Raw genomic sequence first — 25550 nt, 5'->3', positions numbered from 1 at the left:
TGAAGCAAGGCGACAACCATCCATGTCATGAATGAATTCTTGCTTCGCTTTCCAGATAGCCCAAGCTAGTATTGAGAATTCCTCAAAATTCTTTTTTTACATTTGACCATGAATCCAAATACAGAAGTCCATGGTGCCTACCTCCCTTTAATATTTTAGAAACTGGTGGAACTCCGAATCCCTCCAGAGATGCTTAATCGGCGCACAAAAGAACAAATAATGACATGTAGAGTACATTCCGGATCGACATTAGGAACACACTGGAGATACTGGGACATGATGGCAGAGTAAATTCCAGTTGGTGGGAATAGTGTCGTGGGAAACATTCCACCAGAAAATACGGACTTTGGGTGGTAGAGACAGACTCCATATGAAAGACCACCACTTTCTCAATGAATAATCAGACTAATTTTTTGGGGGGAGAAATTGTGAGACCTCGGTTCTAAACATCTAATCTCGGATATAAACAACAATTAAGCATACAAGATCCAAGACTAAAAGCAATAAAGAATTTTTTTTTTAAAATAAACAGTGCCTCGCTCGATCGGTTACCGATCGAGCGAGCAAGTTTTCCAAAACTTACTACTCGGCTGGAAACACCAGCACCGCTCGATTGGTAAAGTTCAACCGATCGAGCGGGCATGCAAATTACAAAACAGAGACTTGGCACAAAGTCCATCGCTCGATCGGTCAAACTCTACCGATCGAGCGATGACATTACAGAATTGAAAAACAGCAGAATTACTTACCAAAGCTCAAGTCCAAAACATTCAAACATAACAAGTTTCATAAAACATGCAACGACAACATTCTATCCACAATATTCGAATAATAGAAACTACAAACATCAACCAAGTTCGAGTTCTAAACATGCTTCAAAATATAGACTAGATTGACATGTTGATTCGACTTCTAAACCGAGTCTCACTTATATCCCTTGATCTCGACGCTAACCAAGCCTCCTCTAACTTGATCCTGCCCCACCTGTTGCCAAGTACACATACAAAACAAAGTAATAGCCAGATAACTCCGGTGAGAAAGATATTCCCAGTAAAAGCAACATAACATTCAATAACATGTATTAACTCAAAACATGTAGTACATACAACATATTCAAAGCTAATACGAATGAAATGCATGTCTTTAAAACAGGGATATCAACTCTGATAATCAAGGAATTGCTGCTCTGCTTTTGGGATCCCGAGGATGAGATAACGTAAACAACCCACCGAATCTCCCGATCGAGGTGGTGTCACGTATCTCCATCCTTTAGACTTTGGTGCGACTACAAGGAGTATGCTGACACTAGGTGAACCGCTACACCCAGACCACTCGATTATAGCCCCCAAATCGTCTAACAAAAAGGGTCGTTCTGCCCGCTGAAATCAAAGGTTTGGCTCAAGATGAATGCATAAGAACAACATACAACATTAAGACATATAACAAAATCTCAAACAACAAAATACAAGTCCCTCATTCTAGAACAAGTATTGATGCAAGTATGTGATTTAAGGGAAAAACTCAAGAATCAACGGTCTCGAGTGTGCTGCTTGTACCTTTCGATACGAATAGCTCCAACTCTGGATAAGCTATAATAAAAGGTTATATCAGAAACTATGCAACCTAACAACAACTGCTCAAGGTAATCTCTTTACCGTTCTTCGTCCAACTCTTCGACAATCGACTTCTGCTAACTCTGGGCTCGAAAACTCCAAACGGATCTGTACATAGGCAAAAGATTATCAAAAACGACGAACAAACCCATTGCCAAAGTTCTACGATTCAAACGGTTCAAAATCCCAAAACTCAAACCGACGACATAACGACTATAAACTGATCAAACCGGAAACGCAGACAGCAGTACAGCATTGCAAGCAACTCATATCAATGCTAAAACAACAACAACAAAACAAATCCAACACATCTCAATATCCCCATTTTTGAAATAGGCTTCCAAAAATCATAACAATTCCGAACGACGCTCTAATTCAAAATCGAATGAGAATAAACGATAAGAACTCGTTCAAGAACAACATAACCGAAACTCAATCGATTCTAACAAAATCCGAAAATAAAAGTACAACTGATCGGATAAATACTTACTATAGAACGAAGCTCTCGCTGCTGTGATCGCTAATCTGCCTTCAGAAATAAATTCTAACGGACGGATCGATCGGAAACTGAAATCACAAAGCTTGGAGAATGGTTTGGGGCATCTCTAATGGTGGAATCAGCCAATGGGAGGAGATGGAATGGAGAAGACAATTCAAATCTCCTTTAAATATCTAATAAACTTGATATTTGCATTTTAGTCCCTGAAAAATTCGAAATTTGCAAAATAGACTCTGATCAAAATCAAGTCGGCTCTTGAACTCTGTAATCTCCGATTATCTCAAATAAACTCAATTAAGATAAATTTGGGGTGTTACAGAAATAGTCCTCTCTGAAGGCGATAACCATCTCGGGCCGAATGCTGTCCTTTCTTATCTAAGTGCCAAAATTGATGTCTCTACCGGGATGGACCGTGAGTGGGATTTTCACTATCTCATCAGCCACAAAACTGTTGAATTTGTGAGAAATCAAGTCTTGATCCCACGAGCCGTTCTTAATTAGTGAACTTATTGGATTGTTTCTTTGTCCCATGGATGAAGATTGTCCAAGTTTTGAAGTTAAACTTGGTATCCCGATATCCTTATAAATATCAATGGCCGCACCATCTCCAACTCTCCAAACCAGCCCTTTTGTGAGAATTTCCTTACTCCATAAAAAAGAACTCCAGATGTACGAAGGATTGTTTCCAAGACTAGCATCCAACAGTCTCCCATGTTTAAAATATCGACCCTTGAGCACTCGAAATACTAAGGAATCTTGGTTTCGAAGAAGTCTCCAAAATTGCTTAGCTAAGAGTGCTCTGTTAAATTCATCCATCTTCCGAAATCCCAAACCACCTCTCAGTTTTGGCTGGCACAAAAAATCCCAGGATTTCCAGTGCATTTTCCTTCTCCCTCCTTCTACACCCCACCAAAAATTAGCGCATTCCCCTTCAATATAATCACAGATCGATTTAAGGATTCTGAAACATGACATAGCATATGTAGGTATAGACTGGAGAACAGATTTGATTAGAACTTCCTTCCCTTCAACAGAAAAGTACCTCTGAATCCATCCCTGAATGCGTTTCACCACTCTTTCAACTAGGTACTTAAACTGCAATCGCTTGTTTCGAAGGGACATCGTCGGAAGCCCCCAAATAGAGGTCATGGCCCTGAACCACTGGGACTATCAAAATCGACTTTATGGTTTGTAAAAGCATCAGGTTTGTATTGGGACTAAATGATAAGGAAGATTTATCATAATTTATAAGTTGTCCGAAAGCCTTTTCATACAGCATCAAGCACTGCCTGACTCGAGCACTCTCATCCATAAACGCCCTGAAGAATACCAATCTACCATATCAAAGAAAAGATGGGATATTTATGGACTAGTAGAAGCAATCTTCACCCCATGTATTAGATCTCTTGGTTCATAGGAGCTGAATAAGAAGGAAAACCCCTAGGCACATAAAACAAACAGATATGGTGATAAAGGATCACCCTGGCGCAGTCCCCTGCCCGGGAATATAGGTCCAACCACAATCTGATTAATCCGGAACTGGTATCTCACTGATCTGATTCAAAGCATCACTTTATCAATCCATCCCTGTGCAAAACCCATTCTGGCCATCAAGGCCTGTAAAAAATCCTACTCCACTCTATCATATGCTTTGTTCATATCCAGCTTGAGCGCCGCATAAACCCTTTTTCAAGAATTTCTGCTCCGCATCCAATGCATGGTTTCAAACCCCACAATAATGTTATCCTTGATTAATCTACCCAGGATGAAAGCACTCTAGAACTCGTCTATTAATCTGTGTGAAAGTTGGTCATGTTTCTGTACTTAGCTACGAGGATGTAACTGATTTAGTTGTATTGAATAGTGTATATAAGTTAGTTAGCATAACTGAATTTCAAGCACAAGTATATTACTTCTTGTGGTGATCGGATAGGTAATTTCATAAATTTCAAGCACAAGTATATTACTTCTTGTGGTGATCGGATAGGTAATTTCATAACTCTATGAAATCAATAATAAAACTTCTCTTGGGGTGTTGGCTATCATGGAGTAGGTATTGAATACCGAACCACGTAAAATCCATCTTGTGTTCATCTTCTTCATTCTTATCTTGCATGTTTGATATGTATGTGAAAATTGTGATAAACTTGTGATCGTGTTCTTTGATTCATAAAGATCAGAGAGGTGTAGAAATCACAACAACTGGTATCAAGAGCTTTGGTGAATCACAAGAATGATGACAATGGCGAAATTTGAGATTGATAAATTCAAAGGGTCAAATGACTTCAGCCTTTGGCGAATCAAGATGAAGGCTCTATTGGTGCATCAAGGAATCTCTGATGCGATAAATAGGGAAGACATAGCTGCCAGTATTGATTCGAAGAAAATGGCAGGGATTGTTTCAAAGGCACAAAATGCGATCCTATTGTGTTTGGGTGGTGAAGTTTTACGTGAGTTTGGAGAATAAGGATCAGCAATGGAAGTCTGGAACAAACTTGAAGGTTTGTATCTCAAGAAATCTTTGGCTAATAGATTATATCTCAAGAAGTCATTGTATTCGATCCACATGGAAGATGTAAAAGACTTGAGGAAACATGTTGATGATTTTAATAAGATCATTCTGGAACTCAAGAATATTGAGATCAAAATTGAAGAAGAAGATCAAGTTATTCTGCTACTGAGTTCTCTACCAAAACCATATGAACACTTTGTTGACACCATGTTATATGGGAAACAAACTTTGACAATGGATGAAGTGAAATCTTCACTTATGTCCAAGGAGTTGCAAAGGAAGCATGTGTTGAAGGAAGAAAGTAGTGGAGAAGGGCTGATGAATATAGGCAGGAGCTCAAGGGATTTCAAGGGTGATTCACAAGGATAATCAAGAAATTACAGGAGTAAATCTTGCTCAAAGTACAAAGGCAATTTGAGATTTTTTATATGTCATAAATAAGAACATTTCAAACGAAATTGTCCTGATTGGAACAAGAAATAACTAGGAAAGACAAAAGAAACCGGAGATGTATCGGTGGCAAGTGATGGTTATGAATCATCTAATGTTCTTCTAGATGCCATTACTGAATCAAACAAAAATTGGATTATGGATTCAGGTTTCTCTTTTCATATGAGTCCACACAGAAACTGGTTTCATGATTTCAAAGAAGTTGAAGGTGGTTCAGTATTGCTTGGAAATAATAAGGCTTGCAAAATTATGGGGGTCGGCAACATCAAATTAAAACTTGATGATGGTTGTGAAAGACTTTTCTCTTCTGTCAGGTACATCCCTTAATTGAAAAGGAATCTCATATAAATTGGAATGCTAGACTTAAATGGTCTACATGTAAAAATATAAAATGGAGTTATGAAGGTATTAAAGGGGTCCATGGTTATAATGAAGGGAACCAAACAACATGAACTTTATACACTAAAAGGAAAAATAGTAGTTGGTTCACTAAATACCACATCATATGTGAGTTACAAGGTACAGCTGTGTCATCAAAGGCTAGCACATGTTAGTGAAAGAGGTCTTCAAGAATTGAACAAACAAGGACTGTTATTCAATGATTTCATTGGTAAGCTTGGATTCTGTGAAGAATGTGTACTTGAGAAGTCCACAAGAGTGAAGTTCAAACCTTCAAATATGAAAAGCAAATCATCTTGGATTATATTCATTCAGATTTGTGGGGGCCTTCAAGAGTACAATCTAGAGGAGGATCAAGGTATTTTATATCCATGATTGATTATTACTCTAGAAAATTCTGGATCAAAATTATCAGAACTAAAGACCAAGCTTTTCAGGCCTTCAAAGAATGGAAGTCATTGGTTGAAAATCAGACAGGGCAGAAGGTCAAGAAGTTGAGGACTGATAATGGCCTTGAGTTTTGCTCAGAGAAATTCAATCAATTCTGCAAAGAAGAAGGCATTTCAAGGCATTTGATAGTGGCATGAACTCCTCAACAAAATGGACATGCTGAAATAATGAATAGGACCATTCTTGAAAGAGTAAGGCGCATGTTGTCAAATGCATCTCTTCCACCAATATTTTGGGCAGAAGAAACTAAGACAGCAGCTTATCTTATCAATAGGTGCCCTTCAACATCAATAAGTTTTAAAACTCCTCAAGAGAAGTAGACTGGGAATGCACCAAATTATTCACATCTAAGGATTTTTGGTTGCATCGCTTATGCTGTAAGACAAGATAAAATTCAACCAAGAGCTAAGAAGTGTATCTTCTTAGGCTACCCTGATGGTGTTAAAGGTTACAGGCTGTGGTGCATTGAACCAGGAAGTGAAATGTATGATAAGAAAAGATGTTGTCTTTAATGAAGAAGGATTCCCTTATAAGAAAGAGGGTGCATCAAGAAATAAATCAGGAACTTCAGACAATAAACTTCAGAAGGAATTGAACTAAGACTACTCCTCTGATAATCAAAGTAAAGAGAAACTAATAGAAACATCAGAAGCTACAGCAAGAAATCAAGATGATGTCACTAAAGATCAGAGGGACTATCAACTCACAAGAGATAGACCTAGGAGGACCATTAAAGCTCATGTTAGATTAGGCTATGAAGATTTACTAGTCTATGCTTTTGTGGCAGCCAGTGATCTTGATGAGGTGGAGCCACTAGATTTTGAACAAACCATGAATAGCAGAGAAATTTCAAAATGGCTCCAAGCCATGAAAGAAGAAATGAATTCATTGAAGGAAAACAGAACTTGGAGTCTTATTGATAAACCTAAAAATCAGAAGTTAATTGGTTGCGAATGGATTTTTAATAAGAAGGAAGGAATCTTTGGTTTTGAAGGAATTAGATACAAAGAAAGATTGGTAGCCAAGGGCTTCACACAGAGAGAATGGGTGGATTTCAATGAGATCTTTTATCATGTTGTAAAGTAAACATCCATTTGGTTGATACTTTCATTGGTTGCTAAAGAAGATATGGAACTTGATCAAATGGATGTTAAAACAGCCTTATTGCATGGTGACTTGGAGGAGACTATCTATATGAAACAGCTTGATGGTTTTGAACAAGGGAACTCAAATCAGGTATGTTTGTTAAAGAAGTCAATCTATGGGTTGAAATAGGCCCCTCGACAGTGGTATCTGAGGTTTGACAGCTTCATGGAGAAAATTGTATATGAGAGATCTAAGCATGATACATGTGTGTATTTCAAAAAGAAGATCTCAGGGATTCCAACATATCTTTTGCTATATGTTGATGATATGCTTATAGCAAGCAAAGATAGAAAGGAGATTAATTATCTAAAGTCAAACTTGAAGGCAGAATTTGAAATGAAAGATATGAGAAGTGCTAGCAAGATTTTGGGAATCAACATTGTTCGAGATAGACATAACAGAAGATTGTTTTTATCTCAAGAAGGATATGTTGTCAAGTTACTTCAAAAATTTGCTATGATTACTTCAAAATCAGTGAGCACTCCTATTGGACAACATTTCAAACTATCTAACACTCAATCACCAAAGGATGCTGCTGAGGTAGAGTATATGGAGAAGGTACCATATGCAAATGCTGTCGGGTGCATGATCTATTGCATGGTGTATACAAGACCCGATTCAGCTTATGCTATAAGCATTGTCAGCAGATTCATGGCTAGTCCAGGGAAGGAACATTGGCAAGCTCTTAAGTGGATATTGAGATACTTGAATGGTTCAAAGGAGATAGGACTCTGCTATGGAGGAGCCGACATAAATGAAAATGTAATTGAGGGATTTGTAGACTCGGATTATGCAGGTTGTGTTGATTCAAGAAAGTATATTTAAGGATATATATTTACTGCTTATGGTGGAGCCATAAGTTGGAGAGCCAGCTTACAGAAGGTTGTTGCCTTGTCCAACACAGAGGCAGAATATATGGCTGCCACTGAAAGAATAAAAGAAGGAGTTTCGTTACATGGTTTTATAAATGAAATTGGAGTTGGTCAAAGTGAAGTGATTATACATTGTGACATCCAAATTGTCTTACATCTTATCAAAAATCCAATGTTTCATGAGAGGTCCAAGCATATTGACATCAAGCTTCATTTTATTCGAGAGATTGTGGCAAAAGGATAAATCAAAGTTGAAAAGATAGCTTCTGAGGATAATCTCGCAGATATGATGACTAAAAGCTTACCACTGTCCAAGTTTCAGAGATGCTTGGATTTGGTAAAAGTAACAAAACCTTAAAGCATAAGGGTCTGCAGTCAACACCAATCAAAACAAGAGGAGAAACATAAGACAGAACCAAGGTGGAGATTGTGAGAGTTGGTCCTTTTTCTGTACTTAGATATGAGGATGCGACTGATTCAGTTGTATTGAATAGTGTATATCAGTTAGTTAGCATAACTGAATTTCAAGTACAAGTATTTTACTTCTTGTGATGATCGGATAGGTAATTTCATAACTCTCTGAAATAAATAATAAAACTTCTCTCTTGGGGTGTTGGCTGCCGTGGAGTAGGTACGTATTGAATACCGAACCACGTAATATCCATCTTGTGTTCATCTTCTTCATTCTTATCTTTCATGTTTGCTGTGTATGTGAGAATTGTGATAAACTTGTGATCGTGTTCTTTGATTCATAAAGATCATAGGGGTGTAGAAATCACAACAATCTGGATAATACAGGACTTAAACGATTAGTGATGGCTCGAGATGCAATCTTGTAACACACATTGCATAAGCTAATCGGTCTGAAGTCCTTCATGAGCATCGGATCTTTTATTTTTGGGATGAGAGTTACCAGCGTGTCATTCCAAGAATCGATAGTGGCTGCTGCATTGAGAAATTGGAGAATGGCCCTTGACACATCCTCTCCCACCACCGACCAGAACTTCTGATATAAAAAGTGCGGGCATACCGTCCGGTCCTGGGGCTTTGTCTGGGTGCATATCAAAGAGTGCCCGCCGAACCTACTCTGCAGAGAAAGGCCGACAAAGTTCTTTATTCATTTGCTCATCCACAACATGGTTTATCGCATTAAGAACGAGCATCATATCAACAACTGGTCGATCACCCGAATATAATCTAAAACAATGTCGGCCATCCCTTGAGTATCTGTGCACCAGTCACCATGGGCTGAGATCAGCCCCTGAATAGAGTTATGTGAACGCCGCCTAGAGGCAGTAGAATGAAAATATTTGGAATTTTGATCACCATCTTTCAGCCACGCCATCAGTTCATAATTTTCCTCAGATATATTGCCTTCAACCAATTTCCTAAAAGGTATTTTAGGCAGTGGAGAAAGTGTGGTGTCACCACTAATTCCTTTTCTTCTACCCACCTCACGTGCCAACCTTTTCCACTGCTTGGGTGATTTCTTTTGATGTGATTCAGCACCCAAACTTACTAACTGCATGTGCTCGTGCGTTTCAGGTAATGATAGTGAGGACTTCATAGATGTGATAGCAGTATCATTATTTTTGGATGGATACGAGCATGAATTTGTATTCAACACTGTTGTCTTTACGAGTTCAAGAGCATTAACCTGATGATGGGAGGGCTCCAATCTGGCCAGCAGAGGGTCATCCAAATTCATATAGGCTTGATCTGCTGATTCATGGGTACCCTCTTCATCCGACGATGATTTGGTTTTCTGTGATTGTTCGTACTATCGCTCATTTGATCAGCTACCCCTCCCATTTCCGAGGTGAGAAGAAGCACGTAACCAAATACGATACTGATGATTGGATTTAATAAAATCTCCTCGTGCATGAGAGCTATAGGCAAATTATGGCAGTTGGGTTAGTCCAGCCTTGGGGCTCCTTAAATACCAAGGGCCATCCGACAGCGCCCGCTTACGATCCTCTGGGGAAGAAAATTCACAAACAAACCAGAGATTCGATGATCGCCTTCTGTTTTGTTTGCAAAATGCGAGGCATTTGCTGCCGAAATGCCTCCCGATTCACAGATTGTGGCGATTGCACTTTCGCCACCAAGCAGATAGGAAACTCTAAATAATTATTGGTTAGCCAATGTCATTTTATTAAAGATTGGAAAATCCCTCCAATCAAGTATTTTCGCTATGTATTAATTGTATTCATTTACGGAGTAAAATTTTAATTTGATTTTTTAATAAAATTTTTTAAAAAATTATTATAAATAAAAAAATATTTATGTTGAGTTCAAAAATGCAAGCAATCTTGATTTTTATGATAACAAAACTTGTTATTGTGTTTCTAACATATTTAGTTAAGTGTGCAGTTGATACATCACATTTTGGAAATGATAAGCTGCTCAAACAAAATTCCAGCACACCTTAGTTTCTGGCGAGTTGAGTTATTTTGATGATATCTCATAGCTCGATGATCCAAATGACCAGCAGCCAAAACCATTGAATAGCCAACTCAAAAATATTCCAAGTAATACATCAGACCAGTTGGACTAAATTGGATGTTATCTAGATCAAACTGTCGTCTCAAGACTGAACTAAAACTGAACTAGACGAGCTTAAAACAGACATCAGTAGAGCTTGAGCAGTTCTGGTATTTTGGTCATATCTTGCAGCTCGGTCATCCAAATGGAACAATTCAGTATGTGTTACGAAGATAAGACAAGTATCTACAAATTATATTCAAAAGTCAAAGTCTGAATCAGAGCATCAGGAGTTGATAAACTGCATTGAAATATCTGGTTCTGCACTGAAATTTTGCAAAACAGAATTTCAAACACATCTGAGTATTTTGAGCATATCTATCTCTTACAAAATCCGAATTGACTGATTCTTGATGCGTTGGAAAGACAGGACAAAGGAATACAACTTTTATGTTCATCACTTTGCCCAGAAGTTAATGAATCAAGATATATAAGCAAGAAGACCTGACTACTGAAAAGAGCAGTGCTGAAATCTGAAGTGCTGAAAAGCAGTAGACTCCGAAATGCAGCAGAGTCCAAACCAGTAGTCGCTAAAAACCAGTAGCCGCTGAAAACCAGTAGGCGATGCAACCAATAGCTGTTGAAACCAATATAAAGCCAGTAGCTACTACACCAGTAGAGTCCAAATCAGCAGAAGATGAGGAAAGTGGCCAGAAGCATGAATATGACTGTTTCAATAATAGAAACAGTACAAAACCATTACTAACGGTCATATTCTTGTATCTAATGTATATATCTCTCTTGGAGGCTATAGATACAACATCATTCAGAAAATCAAAGAGAGAAGAAGAGAATATAAACAGATTTATCAGCTAATTGAGAGCTTGACCTTGGTGTGAAGAACAATACAGAATTCTTGAGCTTTCACAGTCAAGTTCTTCACACCTCAACTCACTCACATACATTTGAGAGATAATCTTCATAAAATAGTTGGGTGAGAGTCTTTGCACAAAGACGTTAAACAATGTGCAAATCTTTGTAAACTTTGTAATGAGGTTTGGATGTGTTGTCCATTTGAGAGTGAGAGACTAGAAGTTTCAATTTAGGCAGTGGGTATGTCCTAAGATTGGAGTGGGGCAATTACAAGAAGTTTTAATGCTCAAAGTCTTCTAGTAGAATCATTCTAGAAACAGTAGAAGGAGAGATGTAGAAGGATTTGGCCTTCGAAATTCTATAAACAAATTCGTGTATCTTTACTTTATCGCATTTACTTCTTGTTGTTGTTTTTGGATGATTTGTTAAAGCATTTTATGTGTTTTTTAAAATACCAAAATGTTACATACAAAGTGTTTGATAAATGTTTCAACCAAACTGTTTTTATTATCTCAACTTGTAATATTTTCAAACGATTTTCAAAATGCTTAATCGGTTTTTTGAGGAATATGTTAAGGGTCTTCCGCTTGATTTTATAATCAAACTCAATATAATCTCTCGATGCTCGGTTTATTTTAAAATATTTCAAGAACGAGTTATTGTAGCTCAAAATATTTTAAAAGTGTGTATTCACCCTCCCCCCTTTACACATGTTTTCGATCCTAACAAGTGGTATCAGAGCGGGTCATTCTTGAAAGAGCATTTGAAACTGATTTTATCTTCAAAATTTTGGATTTTGAGATTTTCTAACATATATGTGCCTAGTTGAATATTTTTGACAGCTTGCAGCGACCTTGGAAAAAATAACATAACTTCTTACTCGTGTGTCCAAATGACAAACCGCTTTTTGAATTGTAAACTAAATTTGTAAAGGATTGCAGCGGCATAAAATTCGCGCTTGTTCTTGCACGAGGAGGAGCAGTTTATTGGTTAAAATCTGCGACAGAAAACAGGGCATGGATAAGAGTTGGTGTTTTTGTCAAGAAGTTCAAGGATGTTACACTCATCAATAGAAAGAAAAAAGAAATTCAAATTTCAGTCACACAACATCAAGAAAACTCGGTACAATTGTTCTAAAAACTTTTATACTTTCTTACAAAAGTACTTGAGTTGATGCCAACATAATATTCTATTTTGTGCTAGCATGTCTTTGGTGTTAGAATGTTTAGCAATTCCCTTACAATCGTGATTATACTTAGTGACTAAAAATGACTCTTAAATGTTTAATTAATATTTGAGTTGGCAAATATATCTTGATTTTGTGTTGTTTGACACTTTGAGTTCATATTGTATATTCTTGGTAAAGCTTTTGTGTGTGTATATATATATATATATATATATATATATATATATATATATATATATATATATATTTGTGTGTGTTTGTGTTGAATATGTCTCATAAATGTCTTAATTTTGATTGAGTTGAGATTAGTTATTTTGTGCTATTATTTTTGAATTCATGTTTTTGAAAATTTATGAAATGTCATGTGCTATAAAACTTTTTGATTTCTCTCTAATTTTTTTAATGTCCATATTATGAAGATAGGGGGAGTATTGATTTTTTGACTTGCAATTGTATCTTACACATACTTGCGCTTTTATAATTTCAAATATCAAATTCGTTTATTCGAAAAATGATTTGGGTTTAAACTTTATTTTCTCTACTTGCATAAGTAACCACTTGTGTTTGTGGAAAAGGGGAGAAGTAATATCATTGTGAGATTATTATTTTGTGAATACCCTCTACAAGATTAAATCTTTTTAGAATCATTAGTTGAAGGGACACATCATAAGCTTACTTGTTTTGGGATCACAATGATATTTTGCAACTTCTTGATCTACTTATATTTGTTGAGTACATATGGTGACAAAGGTAGAGAAATATGAAAAACGATTTGGTCAAGTCAATTTTTATTTATCTCTTGATCTTTGTGATAAATCATAACATGTGATATTTTCAAAAATTTCTCACGTTTTTTTTTGGCATTGTTGTCCGAAAATGCGATTTTTTTAAAAAAAAATAATCAAGAAAGGATAAAAATTCATTTTGTGCATACATATTTAAATGAAGTTATATTCATGTGTTAGTCACCACTCACCCCTCTACCTTTATAAAATTCATTTATTCAAACTTTGAGGGGAAGCTATAATGTGTTCTTATTTTAGTATTTCAGACCTTTTTTATTTTCACAAAAGGGGGAGAAATATGTTAGATAACAATATGATTTTTTCATTACTTGAGTTTCAAATTCATATTTTTATCCAAGTTTTGCGATCATAAAAAATGGGGAAATTTTTGAGTTCGAAAATGCAAGAAATCTTGCTTTTGATGATAACAAAACTCATTACTGTGGTTCTAACATATTTACTTAAGTATGCAGTTCATACATCATATTTTGGAAGTGATAAGCTGCTGAAACAAAATTCCAGCACACCTTAGTTTCTGGCGAGTTGAATTATTTTAATGATATCTCATAGCTCGATGATCCAAATGACCAACACCCAAAACCATTTAACATCCAACTCAAAAAATTTCAAGTCATATTTCAGACCAGTTGGACTAAATCGGATGTTATCTAGATCAAACTGTCGTTTCAAACTGAAACTGAACTAGATGAGCTAGCTTAAAACGGACATCAGTAGAGCTTGAGCAGTTCTGGTATTTTGGACATATCTTGCAGCTCGATAATCCAAATGAAACAATTCAGTATGTGTTACGAAGATAAGACAATTCTCTACAAATCATATTCAGAAGTAAAAGTCTGAATCAGAGCATAAGAAGCTGATAATCTGCATTGTAGTATTTGGTTCTGCACTGAAATTCTGCAAAGCAGAATTTCTGACACATCTGAGTATTTTGAGCAGATCTCTCTCATAAAAACTCCAAATTGAGTGATTCTTAATGCATTGGAAATATAAGACAAATGGATACAACTTTCATGTTCATCACTTTGCCCAAAAGTTAATGAATCAAGAGATATAAACAAGAAAACTTGACTACTGAAAAGAGCAGTGATGAAATCTGAAGTGCTGAAAAGCAGTAGACTCCGAAATGCAGCATAGTCCAAACCAGTAGTCGCTAAAAACCAATAGCCGCTGAAAACCAATAGCCGATGCAACCGGTAGTTGTTGAAACCAGTAGACAACTAGTAGCTAATGCACCAGTAGAGCCCAAAATCAGTAGAACTCAAATAGTGAGTAAAACTCAAAGATATAAAATGAATTATAATTGGAACTCGTATTTATAATAGTAATAAAATATAATTATTGATTTAAATAATAGATTTACAGAAAAATAGTCTATAAAAAAACAAAAATATTTAAGTTAATTCATAATTTTTACTCTAATATATTTATAATAGTAATAATATAGATAATAGATAGATTAATAAGAAAAATAAAATATACTATACAACCGTTTTATTTTAAATAACCACATACTATCTTGTATGATCCATAGAATAATAGTGTGTATAATTGAAATATATTTTGTAAAAAAAACACAAATAAGAAAAGGAGGATATAATAATAGTAGATGTACAAAATATGAGTGAACAACAGAAAAATAATGTGTAAAAAAACAAAAATATTTAAATAAATTCACAATTATTACTCATATATTTAGAATATATAGATATAGATATAGATAATAGATAGATTAATAACAAAAATAAAATACACTATGCAATTTTTTTTATTTTAAATATCCATGTAATATTTTGTAATATTAATAGAAAAATAGCGTGCATTAAATAAATTAAATATATTTTTTGAAAAACTCAAATAAAAAGGAGCAAATAATTCACATAATACGAAAGTGGATAACATAAAATATTGTGTAAAAATTAAAATATTAAGTTAATTCACAATTGTTATTCATAAAGCAGTCAATTTAGGTTGGGCCCGCAAAATCGGCCACCCCGTCACACAATTTAAGTGGGTTAAGTTGAATTTTTTTCAACCCAACTAAAGGCGGGCCAACCCGCTTGAGCTTGGAGAGATTTTTTTTTTAATTTTTTTTTTACTTTATGATGATACATGTATTTTATTTTAATGAAATTTGTGAAATTGTTTTATATTACTAATTACTTACTTTATATAAAGTTTACACGTGTGAAATCAATAAATAAAAATTTTATTAATATGTTTTTATTAATATTTATTTATTTATGAAATATATAATTAATTACAATGATTTTTATTTTTAGTGAGCCAATCTAGGGGCCGATCATCCTAACCCGCAAAACAGTGGGTTTTTGGTGGGCCGGCCCTTCCCGCTATCGTTTGGCCCGTCTGACAGCTCTAGATAATCGTATATATATTTATAGTAGTAATAGAATATATAATAGATAGATTAATAAGAAAATTAAAGCATAATGTGAAATTTTTAATTTTAAGTATTCATATACTATATATTGTAAGATAAGATAATAAATATTATTTTTATTATTATATAAATTAGTATTCTACGTACTTGTTCACGTGTGAATTATATAATTGCATAAAATAAATTAGAAAGAATAATAAAATAAAATTTTAAAAACATTAATAGTATTTTACCTTTTTATTTGAAAGAGTGTATGATATAATTTTTAAATTAATTAATTAATTTAAGAGATACATAAATAAATAATTAAAAAACACATTATTTATGTAATAATAAAAAAAATATAGCTATGTAAATTACAATGAAACTCACACACACATTCACACACATATAATAGTTTATTATTATTATTATTATTATTATTAGTAGTAGTAGTAATAGTAGTAGTATTTCACGTACTTGTTCATGTTCAAATTATATAATCGAATAAAATAAGTTAGAAATGATTGTAAAATAAAATTTTAAAAATATTAATAGTATTTTACTTTTTTTTATTTGATATAGTGCATAGTGTAATTTTTAAATAAATAAGTTAATTGAAGGGTCACGTAAATAAATAATTGAGAAAAAAAAACACATTAATTATGTAATGTTGAAAAAGGATAGTCATGTTAATTTATAATGTAACTTTATAGATGTAATAAATAATAGATTTATTTTAAGTATACATATACTTACTATCTTGTAAGATTCACAGAAAAATAGTGTGTATTAAATAAGTTAAATATAATTTGTAAGAAAAATACAAATAAAAAAATGAGGAAATAATAAATAGTAGATGAACAAATATGAGTGGAAAATAGAAAGATAATGTGTAAAAAAACAAAAATATTTAAATTAATTCACAATTGTTACTCATATATTTATAATAGATTAGAATAGATAATCGATAGATTAATAGCAAAAATGAAGTACATTATGCATTTTTTTTATTTTAAGTATCCATATACTATCTTGTAATATTAATATAAAAATAGTGTGCATTAAATAAATTAAATATATATTTTTTTTAGGAAAAACTCAAATAAAAAAAGAAGCAAATAATAAATACTAGAGTCACAAAATACGAAAGTGGATAAGAAAAATAGCGTGTAAAAAACAAAAATATTTAAGTTAATTCACAATTGTTACTTATATTTATATTTATAAAAGTAATAGAATATATAATGTAATAGATAGATTAATAAAAAAAATAAAGTATGATTTGCAATTTTTAATTGGAAGTATCCGTATGCTATATTGTAAGATAAGATAAGAAAGATTATTATTATTATTATTATTATTATTATTATTTTGGGTTCAGTTCAAGATTTTTTTAAAAAATTTCCTTGTTTCGATCTCGATCCCGAACCCGGTTTTGTTATTATTATTATTATTATTATTTTGGGTTCAGTTCAAGATTTTTTAAAAAAATTTCCTTGTTTCGATCTCGATCCCGAACCCGGTTTTGTCTATGCTATCCATTGGGATAGTGCCCGAATAAAATCCAACGGTTTATTATTTTTAAAATTTAATATAATATTATTTTAAATGAGATAATTACAAATGAAAAAAATATATGGGCCTTGGATTAGCACATGACGACAGAGCCAACGAACCCACCGCATCCACTCTGACTTGAATTCGTACCAGGGGCCAAATAATTTAGCAAGTCATATTTTTTGTCCTTTATTATTTTTATTATTACTGGCCTGGTGAGCTTTAAAGTTTGAACAGTAGTAAAACATAGTAATCATTCTGTTTTTGCGCGACAACAAATTGCGAGAGAGGAATGGAACTCAAGGGCACTCCTATTGACCATGGATTCTACATGCCTCCGGAGTGGGAGCTTCACTCCGGATGCTGGATTGGTTGGCCGGTGAGTTCGTTTGTTCGTCCTCCAACTTTTTGTTTTTATCTGTGTGACCTCTTTTGATTCATTTTTCGCCTGCACAAACACTTCTTTTTTTTTTTTTTGGGTGAATTTCTTGTCTTTTGGATGTTCTGTTTGGTGGGTTTTTTTTTTTCCTTCGATGGGATTTCAGGGCCACTGATGTTTATCAACAATTATTTGTGCTTTTTATCGGATTGCGTGGTTTTCAGTTAGATCAAAATTTTACCTCAATTCTGCGTGTCATAGGAACGTCCAGATAATTGGAGAGATCACGGAGTGCATGCTCAACGTTCATTTGCCAACGTTGCCACTGCGATTTCAAGATTTGAACCCGTTAACGTGTGTGCTAGTTCTGCGCAGGTTGGCATAACTCAGTTTTTAGTATTCTCTATTGCTCGATAATCTTTCTAGGGATTTTTTTTCTTGTTTTTAAAACGATAACATAAACGGCAGTGGGAAAATGCGCGTCGTCTTTTGCCCGAACAAATCAGGCTGGTGGAGATGAGCATGAATGATTCTTGGCTCCGTGATACTGGTCCAACGGTGAGCAATGATTGCTTCGTTATTTTTAAAAAATCTATTTTCGTTTATGATTAATTATATTTTCATAATGGAAGTAATTTTTTGCAGTTTCTTGTGTCAAATACTGAGAACCCGGGCAGCAGGGTTGCAGGGATTGATTGGAACTTTAATAGTTATGGTGGTAAGTCAGCATAGTTGACCCTTTAGTTCTTGTTCCCTGAGATCCTATGCCTGGGTCTTGCGCTTGAATATCACACCTTTTTTTGTCAGATTTGTATCAACTAAAGAGAATAATAGTCTTATTATAGCACTAGAGTATCCTTGCAGTTTTTATTTTATTTTATTATTATTATTTTTATTTTTTTTGCGGCGTTGGCCTACCCCTTCAAGTGCATCGTTGTTTTTAGCTTCTGAATTCTTGTTCTTTTATGTTGAAATTTTGTTTGCCTTTGGCCAGCGTTGAAGTTTTGTGCATGAAGATAAATTTGTATGCATAAATTGTTTCGCATAAAACATGTCGCCTTAACAAGGAATTGCTTTGTGTTACTCAATATCCAACTTCTTGAATTAAATTAATTTTTGCTTCTCACGTGGAGAACTGACTACATAGGCAACCAAGATGTCACTGTTCCTTTTAAATGATATCACACCCGGTGTATATTTATGAAATAGTTCTGTTGCATTTCATTCATCTGGATAATTTCTCTCTCGTGGAGTCATCTGTCTCTCTTTGTCGCTTCTCTTCTATGATTCCAATTTACTTTTTTACTAGAATCCTATTTTTCTGGGGCCTTATACTGGCTTGTCTGTTTTTCTTATGTTCTGCAACAAAAGTTTTCTAGGTGTGTTTCTTTGTTTTATGGAAAGAATGTTCATTCCACATTTATCATATTCTCTTCTTAACATGTGACAACATGTTCTAACACAGACTATTTCATTTACGTAGGCGTAGATGAAGGTTGTTACCAAGATTGGAGCCTTGACATCCTTATTGCTAGAAAGGTTGGTCAAGTTCTAACTAGCTGCAAATTTGAGACTGTCCAATCTTTAATTGGTCCAAGGTACAATTTACCACATTTTCATGTTTGCTTCTTAACATTTTTCATTTTAGGTTCTGGAAATTGAAAAGCTTCCAAGGTTTCCCCATTCTATGATTCTTGAGGGCGGAAGCATTCATGTTGATGGGGAAGGTTTTTGAAATGCTTCATTTCCCTTTTTCAGTAAACAGAAAACTTGCAAGAACCTGCATGCAATTTGTTATTCATGCACTGGAATAGTACAAACTTGTTAGGAACTATTTGCTAATAATCAGTGATTGCAGGACATTGGCCCTATGTTTCTATAAGAGAGAAATATCTTGAAACTAAAAGAAATTAATAGAAATAAAAATGATATATAATCATATTGAATTGAATGCTGAAGTTCCTGGGGTTTGTATTTTTTATAAAGTGAATTGAATTCCTGTAATTCATGTCTTCAAAGTTAAAAAGTTGCATTCTGTAAGTCAAAGTTTAGATCTGATAGATGTGAAAATATGGAAATTTTGAGAAAGTCAAAATTGTTTTGGAAGAAGAAACGAGCACCCTGATCCAATATGATGTTGCTGGATATAGCCTTTCTATATCTCAGAACTTGAATTGGAATGAAACTGCTTGCCACCAGTTTCCTGATTTGTTGATTTGGAAATAATCATTTTTTACCAAAAATACGTGATGTTTGTCTGAATCATTATCCTAAGTTGGTTGTTTAGACAACATTTATTTGATGTGAAATAGATGTTCTAGTTAGTGAATGCACCGACATGTTAAATATAATCTGAATAACCAATCCTTCCTGAACATAAGCATTTGCTAGCATAAAGGAAGTTGATTTTTTAGTTACGTGAATACTTGCATAACAATAAAAGTAATGTGAATAAATAAATTTTGTTTCTTCCTTCAGGGACTTGCCTTACAACTGAAGAGTGTCTCTTAAACAAGAATAGAAACCCTGGGTTAACCAAAAGACAAATTGAAGATGAGCTCAAATCATATCTTGGAGTCAAGAAGGTCATTTGGCTGCCTCATGGGTTATTTGGTAGTTTCCTTGTTCACTTTCTGGTTTCCTTTCAAGTTTTGGGAGACCATTTAAATATTGAAACTTGAAACTTTGGCTAATCATAGGTGAAAATTTATTTGACAGGTTTGCTTTATTACTTTGTTAATCTATGTTGAAGATAATCAATCGTTCTTCTTAACAAATAACTTCAAGTCTATTAACATGTGAAACCTTCTTGGTTTCTCTTGGATTTCCTTTTGATTGAAGAGGCATGGTTTGTCAATCAGATATTGCCAGCACTAAGTTTGGATAATGGTTTTCCAAGAAGATGGTAATAATTGAAAGTAATTTTTTTTTTATGTATGGTGGCGATTTTTGTTCTTCACTAATCTATATTAGCTTCTTCTTCATAGTGTTTTATCTCCTTCTTGGCATATAATTTAGTAAGCAAAAATTTTTGCTTTTGTGAGTGAAAATTTTTGCTTCACAAACCCTTTAAATAATCAGTAAACTTCTGGTGTTGTCATAAAGACCAAAGACACGGTTCTTGCCCTTATTTACATTGGGTTGGGTCGTTGGGAAAAAAAAGAGCAATAAAACACGCACTTTGTCAGTGCTTAAAGTTTGTCTTGCTTATGTTTTGAGACAAGATTGAACTTCCGTTTATTTTGAGACAACAATAAATATAATTAGCGTGACTTCCTGTAAAATGCCACTATCTCACTTGCTTATTTATTGGTTATTTACCATCTAAGTTTATTCTATTTTTTGAACGAGTCATTAGGATTTCAAAGCATAAAATTTTATCCTTGAAAGCAACTTGGTGTCCTGATTCTTAGATCGTGTCCTCCAGGCGACAATGACACTAATGGGCACATTGACAACATGTGCTGTTTTGTAAGACCGGGTGTTGTGTTGTTGTCGTGGACTGATGATGAGAGTGATCCGCATTATGAGCGTGCTGTGGAAGCCCTTTCAGTTCTTACTAAAGCCACAGATGCCAAAGGTAGAAAACTAGAGATAATCAAACTTCATGTGCCTGGGCCACTCTACATGACTGATGAGGAGGCCTCTGGCTTGGAACAGGTAGAAAATTTATGCTTATTTTTCATTCGACTCCCTGTGTTCTGGTTCCATTCCATACTGCTCATTGTCTAATCTAATCTAATCTAATACTGCTCATTTTTTTGGTCTAGCTGAACCCCAATTTTTTCCTTTCGTATCCCAAATATTAACTCTTTTTGGCTCGAGTTTGGCTATATTTAAAGTTTGCATTCAAGCTATCTATGTAAAGGCTCAAATTGTGGCTTGAGCTTGATGATTAAGTTTGAACTCCATATTCAGCAAATACTCAAATTATGGTTCGAACCATTGAGCTAATTCAAATATATAAAATATTAGTAAATGTACAAAAGCCCACTATCAACTCATAAGATATCGTACCAAATGATTCAGGCTTGAATTCAACTTGAAAATATATTATGTTCGGTGGCTTTGAATAGAGATCGAATAATGTTCATGACAGCTCAGTATATTTACAGCCGTAGATTATTTTAGAAATTATGATTCTAGGAAATGGTTATACCTTTGTTTTACTGATTAATGGGTCCTGCTTATGATTGCATCTATAATACGATAAGATTAGCTAGTAGTTAGATCCCTAATTACTTCCTTCGCGAAAGTATGCACCATTTTTGCGCTTTGCAATGAAAATGCACAAAGAGTTTGTCTATGGATAATTATAACACCTATCCGCTCAAAAAAGGCTACCACTACCATCATAATGCAAAGACTAAAAAAATATAAATTCGAAGATATATTGTGATGTCTTGTTCCACATCCAAATGATGGGGCAATATGAATTGGCTTATAAAAAAGTGTAATGGATTCCTCAAGAAACTTTGATTAATCATTCTTATTCTTATAAAGTGAATGCATGTGTAATGTAATGATATGTAGAAACAATTTTGCAGTGCCTCACTTTCACAGTCACCAACGTTTCTACTTTTGGCTTGATGTTTAAACAGGCTGGTGATGGTACGCCAAGGGTTGCTGGCATGAGGCTGGCTGCTTCATATGTGAACTTCTACATTGCCAATGGAGCAATTATTGCACCCCAATTTGGTGATGAAAAATGGGATGATGAAGCTCTTCGTGTCTTGTCTTTGGCATTCCCAGATCGTGAGGTGAGAAACTTTAGTTCATGTTAAAAATGGACACTCATCAGTCAAGTGGTGGGGTAACCAATTTTTGAGTTTCTATTATTTCTTTGAAGTTAGCCAGGCTTATGGCATGAGTTCTTTTGATCCCATTTACCCTCTTGGGGAGAATTTTGTGCTCATTTTCAGTTTCTTCATAGTGATCCTTTACACGCTATGGATCATATGGAATATCAGACGTTGATTTGTTGTTAGTATTTATGGTTCGTACTCGAAATGTTCTACATTTTCGTGAAAATATCATTTTCTTGAAATTTGTGGTTCAGATTGTTGGAGTCTCAGGTGCTCGTGAGATTGTACTAGGAGGAGGAAACATACATTGCATCACGCAACAGCAACCGGCCAGTCCATAATATCTTTTAGGGTGCAAGATTGCTTTGAGTATGAAGTCAAACAAACACATCATGGAGATGAGAACAGCTCAGATTTGAGCAAAAAGGCGCGGTGATTCAACTGGAGTTGGGTTGTACAATTTTCCAACTGATGTTTAACAATCGACACTATTAGATTTCTTCCATGTTTTGGTGATAATTTATAATATATTTAAGGGAACAATTACATCTACCTCCCCAAGATTTATCATTTTTTTACAAAAAGAATCCATGTAAATATGGCCTTTAGAACTTGAATCCAGTACCATAATTGAAATAGAAACTGAAGTATGAAGGTTTCATCACGGCAGCAAAGAACTGGACAAATCGGACGGATTTTACCCTTCCAGCTGCTGTTTTGACCTCGAATCTTATAATTCTTGAAGGTATAACATGTCATTTTGAGTTTAAGTTTCGATTTTTCGGTGTAAAGATGGTGTTTGAGTCAAAATCTTGACCGGATCATGTGGAACTTTGCTAGACAGTTTGAAATCAGGAAAAACGGGTTTTTTTTATTTCTAATGTAAATTAAAAAATAAATTTCAAAAATATCGTAAAATCAAAAAAATTTCAAAAATACTGTAAAACTCCAAATCTGACAGCGGATGCTGTGTACACGTAAGCAGCGTCCTCCGCCACGAGAAGAGGACGCTGCCCAGTAAGCAGCGTCCTCCGCCACGAGGAGCGGACGCTGCCCAGTTGGCAGCGTCCTATCCCACGCGGCGCTGTCAAATATATTATTTTAATTTATTTAATCCGTAAATAATAAAAAAAAACGTGTTGACGGATGCGCGTAAAATAATTTAACGCGTAAACAATTAAATAAAATTAAATATATCGTCTAACGCGTAAACAATTAATTCTACGCGTTATTGTATTACTATATATATGTTCACAAATGTTATTCGAATATCACTCATAAAAATATCAATCTCTTTAAAATTCTCTCGTTTCTTTTATTCGTTTTTCATTTTTATTTCAACAAATCTTGTCGAGAATGGAAAACATCGATATATTTTTATATTTTGGTGGTCATATTATTGTGGATAATGGATCGATTGTGTATAGTATTCCTTATACTAGACCGATGCGAGTTCTACGTTCCATTACTTTGTCCGAGTTGGTTGAAGCTGTGCATCAAATATTGAGGATTGATCCAACTACTTTTACTCTCAAATTGTCAACGAAATATTCTTTCATGGAAAATTCATCTTGGCATGAAATTCAAGTCAATCTTGTCGATGACAACGCTTTAGAGTTTATGATGCAATCTTCCAATATACGTATATTACATTTGTACGTGGAGGCAAACGAAATTGACCATCACGTTGGTCATGTCGGCCAAGAATCAGATATTTTACACGTCACCGAAGGAATGGACAACATGTATCTTTATCCTGAAAGTGGATTGTGGGATCAATTTATCGCCGACACATGCGAACCTGATCCTGCAAGTTGGCCGCAAAGTACACGTGTTTGGGAACAAAATTTTGGTGAAGCAAATTGGAATTTAGAAATTCAAAATTTTGTGCCACGTGTTGATGATCCTAGGAGTGAAAACGAAGATATCCAGAGAAGCGATACAGAGCCAGAGATGTCATACGGGGAGTTTGAGGAAGAAGATGATGACGATGTTGAAGATGTGAATGATGATGTACATGTGAATATCCATGTAAATACTGACGAGGGAACATCATCTCGTCCACCACCTCGTCAGAAATTACAGAGGCAAGATGTTCCATTCTTTTCTACCACTTCTGATATGCCATCTTTCTTCAATACATATTTTGGAGAAGAGATTCCTGATTCTATTGGCGTACCTCATGACATGCGGACAAGATACTATAATGAGGAGAGAGGAGAACTATGTGTAAACATGGTTTTCAAGGATAAAAAAGATCTGATTGCATCTGTGAAGGATTATTCGGTCAGAGTTTCTAGGCGTGAATATCTTGTCGTTGAGAGCACACGCATTTTGTGGAAAATTCAATGCAAAAATGATTCTTCCACTGTCAGATGTCGTTGGGGTCTTCGCGCATCTTTCAAGGAGAAAACAGGTTATTGGAAAATAACCAGATATGGTGGGCCTCATACATGTATATCAACCAACGTCGGCATAGATCATCACAACTTGAATAGCGATATGGTTGCACATACACTATTGGGCATTGTACGATGTGATCCTTCGTACGAGATTAAATATATAATAGAGAGTGTGAAAGATAAATATGGATATCAAATCTCGTATACGAAAGCGTGGCGGAGTCTGAAACGTGCAGTGAAAATTGTTTATGAAACTTGGGAGAGCTCTGTTCAATTACTACCGAAATATATGCGTGCTCTTTGCAAATACAATCTGGGAACAATTGTCGACTGGAAGCATCTCAGAAACAATGAAGAAATAAAAACATTGAACTATTGTTTTTGGGCATTCAAGCCGTGTACTAATGGATTTCGACACTGTCGAAAAATCATTAGTGTCGACGGTACACATTTGTACACAAAGTACAAACACAAAATATTGATCGCTGTCACTCTGGATGCTAACAATCAAGTGCTACCATTGGCTTTTGCAATTGTGGATGAAGAAACGTCTGATTCCTGAAAATGGTTTTTGGAAAATGTTGGTCGGCATGTTGTATGTGGCGAAAATGGTGTGTGTCTAATATCTGATAGGCACAAGGGAATCGTGCGAGCCATTGAAGATATACCTTATTTCAAACCTCCACAAGGTGTGCATCGTTTTTGTTTGCGGCACGTGTGCTCAAATTTTAATTCCA

At 34.8% G+C, this 25550-nt stretch overlaps 3 protein-coding genes across 3 annotated transcripts; 2 read left to right on the top strand and 1 right to left on the bottom strand.

Annotated features, from left to right (window-relative positions):
* Positions 1-2487: 2487 nt before the first annotated feature.
* LOC140877300 (uncharacterized mitochondrial protein AtMg00310-like) lies at positions 2488-3261 on the bottom strand. Its single transcript, XM_073280837.1, has one exon. It carries the CDS (start codon positions 3259-3261, stop codon positions 2488-2490), a length of 774 nt encoding a protein of 257 aa, XP_073136938.1.
* Positions 3262-4588: 1327 nt separating this feature from the next.
* Positions 4589-7009, top strand: LOC140877299 (uncharacterized). The gene is made up of 5 exons (XM_073280836.1): positions 4589-4976; positions 5112-5388; positions 5614-5831; positions 6378-6464; positions 6552-7009. The coding sequence occupies exons 1-5, from the start codon at positions 4589-4591 to the stop codon at positions 7007-7009; spliced, it is 1428 nt and encodes a 475-aa protein (XP_073136937.1).
* Positions 7010-17447: 10438 nt separating this feature from the next.
* LOC140881171 (agmatine deiminase) lies at positions 17448-23189 on the top strand. Its single transcript, XM_073286256.1, has 10 exons — positions 17448-17606; positions 17868-17981; positions 18075-18164; positions 18252-18324; positions 19090-19145; positions 19255-19333; positions 20085-20219; positions 21034-21266; positions 22208-22366; positions 22666-23189. The coding sequence occupies exons 1-10, from the start codon at positions 17520-17522 to the stop codon at positions 22750-22752; spliced, it is 1113 nt and encodes a 370-aa protein (XP_073142357.1). The 5' UTR covers positions 17448-17519; the 3' UTR covers positions 22753-23189.
* The last annotated feature ends 2361 nt before the right edge of the window (positions 23190-25550 follow it).

This window comes from Henckelia pumila, chromosome 2 (assembly GCF_033568475.1).
Source record: "Henckelia pumila isolate YLH828 chromosome 2, ASM3356847v2, whole genome shotgun sequence".
Lineage (NCBI taxonomy): Eukaryota > Viridiplantae > Streptophyta > Magnoliopsida > Lamiales > Gesneriaceae > Henckelia > Henckelia pumila.
The sequence above is the reverse complement of the archived record's forward strand: the minus strand, read 5'-3'. Positions and strand labels throughout refer to the sequence as shown.

Bases quoted from the DNA above. Each gene is read 5' to 3' on its own strand.
- LOC140877300 (XM_073280837.1), bottom strand. From the start codon at position 3,261: ATGACCTCTATTTGGGGGCTTCCGACGATGTCCCTTCGAAACAAGCGA.
- LOC140877299 (XM_073280836.1), top strand. From the start codon at position 4,589: ATGGAAGTCTGGAACAAACTTGAAGGTTTGTATCTCAAGAAATCTTTG. The intron at 5,389-5,613 runs GTACATCCCTTA...GTGTCATCAAAG, and splicing joins AGACTTTTCTCTTCTGTCAG to GCTAGCACATGTTAGTGAAA. The intron at 5,832-6,377 runs GTATTTTATATC...TAAAGGTTACAG, and splicing joins CAATCTAGAGGAGGATCAAG to GCTGTGGTGCATTGAACCAG.
- LOC140881171 (XM_073286256.1), top strand. From the start codon at position 17,520: ATGGAACTCAAGGGCACTCCTATTGACCATGGATTCTACATGCCTCCG. The intron at 17,982-18,074 runs GTTGGCATAACT...CATAAACGGCAG, and splicing joins TGTGTGCTAGTTCTGCGCAG to TGGGAAAATGCGCGTCGTCT. The intron at 22,367-22,665 runs GTGAGAAACTTT...TTTGTGGTTCAG, and splicing joins TGGCATTCCCAGATCGTGAG to ATTGTTGGAGTCTCAGGTGC.